We start from the raw sequence: 1,290 nt of genomic DNA on the forward strand, positions 1-1,290 counted from the left end.
AAGGAATCCCGAGGAACCACAAGGAAAATTCCAGGCAGTCTGCAATCCACATCCACTTACACACTTCACTGGACTTCAAAGCCCAACAGCTGATAGCTGCAGATCTGTCTGCAACATAAGGCAATATGGTATGTGTAGGGCCCAGCACCTGCTTTCAGCTACTCAGGGGTTTGCTACACATAAGTTCACTTGAATTCAGAAAACCTGAGCCAGTACTTAAAATGGGGGTTTTGGGTGGGGATCAGTAAGAACTCAGCTTCAAGGTGGAGCAAGGGAAGAGGCAAAGAGGACAATGACATCAAGAAACACAGCCCTTCACATAAGCCCTTCAGGTTTTGTGCAGATTTTGAACGTCTTTTTATACTGTGAACTTTTCCCTTGGGGCAATGTTTTTTCAAGCAAACTTGTCTCCTAACAAATTATTCAGAAGAGCATTTCTGGAACAGAAAAAGTTAACGTGTTTGTGTATCTTCACCAGCCAACAAGTGTCTATTGCAGAAATCCAACAGGAATTAGTGACACTGAAGAAGGGTGGCTGTGTAACAAGGAAGGGATGAAGAAGGAAGCTGCAGTAAGAGCAGTATTAGAAATCTCAAATAAGTTATGTAGCACAGAGGGAAATTATAAGGCCTAACTGGAATAATATTTTGCCTCCTTCTTCCCCCTCCAAATCAAGTATTTTCAGGAAATATTTAAGTACAACCTTCTTTTGAAAGCAGCTTTGCATTAAGAATCTGTTTAAACTCCAAAAGCTTTTTCAAAACACATTTTAAAAACCCAGTAATAATAATCTTCAAAATCCTCCAGTATTTTTTAACACAAAATGGAATGTTCCTGGGCTAGAGCTGCCAGTTCCTTCAGGAACTCTGGGAAAAGGGCAGCTGCAAGTACGGCGTTCCTCACGTGTGCAGGAAGGCTGGGATGAGCCAGGCCTTTCTTTCCTTTCTGTCCCAGGAAAGGCTGCAGTACAGCTGGATAAGCTTCAGGAAGATTCCTTCCTTTCCCTGGGTTGCTGCTGTGATGGACATTACCTAAAGACAGGAGGAGAGGGAGAGGAAAGAAAAAAGACTCTGTATATTAAGCACACAGATTACTTTTATAGTGTCCAAAGCCAGTTTAAAAGGATTGTGTTCAGAGCTGTAATTTGCAGTACCCACATCGTGCAGGGGGATACTGCACTAATCCAGCATTTTAAAGTTCTACGTGGCCTGGTTCTATTGCATTTTTTATTACCTATCTTTCCCCAGGTTATGTATCATTCAGTTACAGCTCTGATGAGAGAAATATGTG

General features: G+C 42.0%; 1 protein-coding gene across 1 annotated transcript in view; it reads right to left on the reverse strand.

Moving 5' to 3' along the window:
• Positions 1 to 8: 8 nt before the first annotated feature.
• The window catches only part of FAM160A1 (family with sequence similarity 160 member A1), a 77,842-nt gene continuing 76,560 nt past the window's right edge, over positions 9 to 1,290 (reverse strand). Inside the window, exon 14 of the mRNA XM_014312221.2 lies at positions 9 to 1,031. Within this exon, the coding sequence (XP_014167696.1) occupies positions 814 to 1,031 (218 nt within the window). The 3' untranslated portion in view covers positions 9 to 813. The remainder of the gene's footprint in view (positions 1,032 to 1,290) is intronic.

This window comes from Geospiza fortis, unplaced genomic scaffold (assembly GCF_000277835.1).
Source record: "Geospiza fortis unplaced genomic scaffold, GeoFor_1.0 scaffold40, whole genome shotgun sequence".
NCBI classification, from domain to species: domain Eukaryota; kingdom Metazoa; phylum Chordata; class Aves; order Passeriformes; family Thraupidae; genus Geospiza; species Geospiza fortis.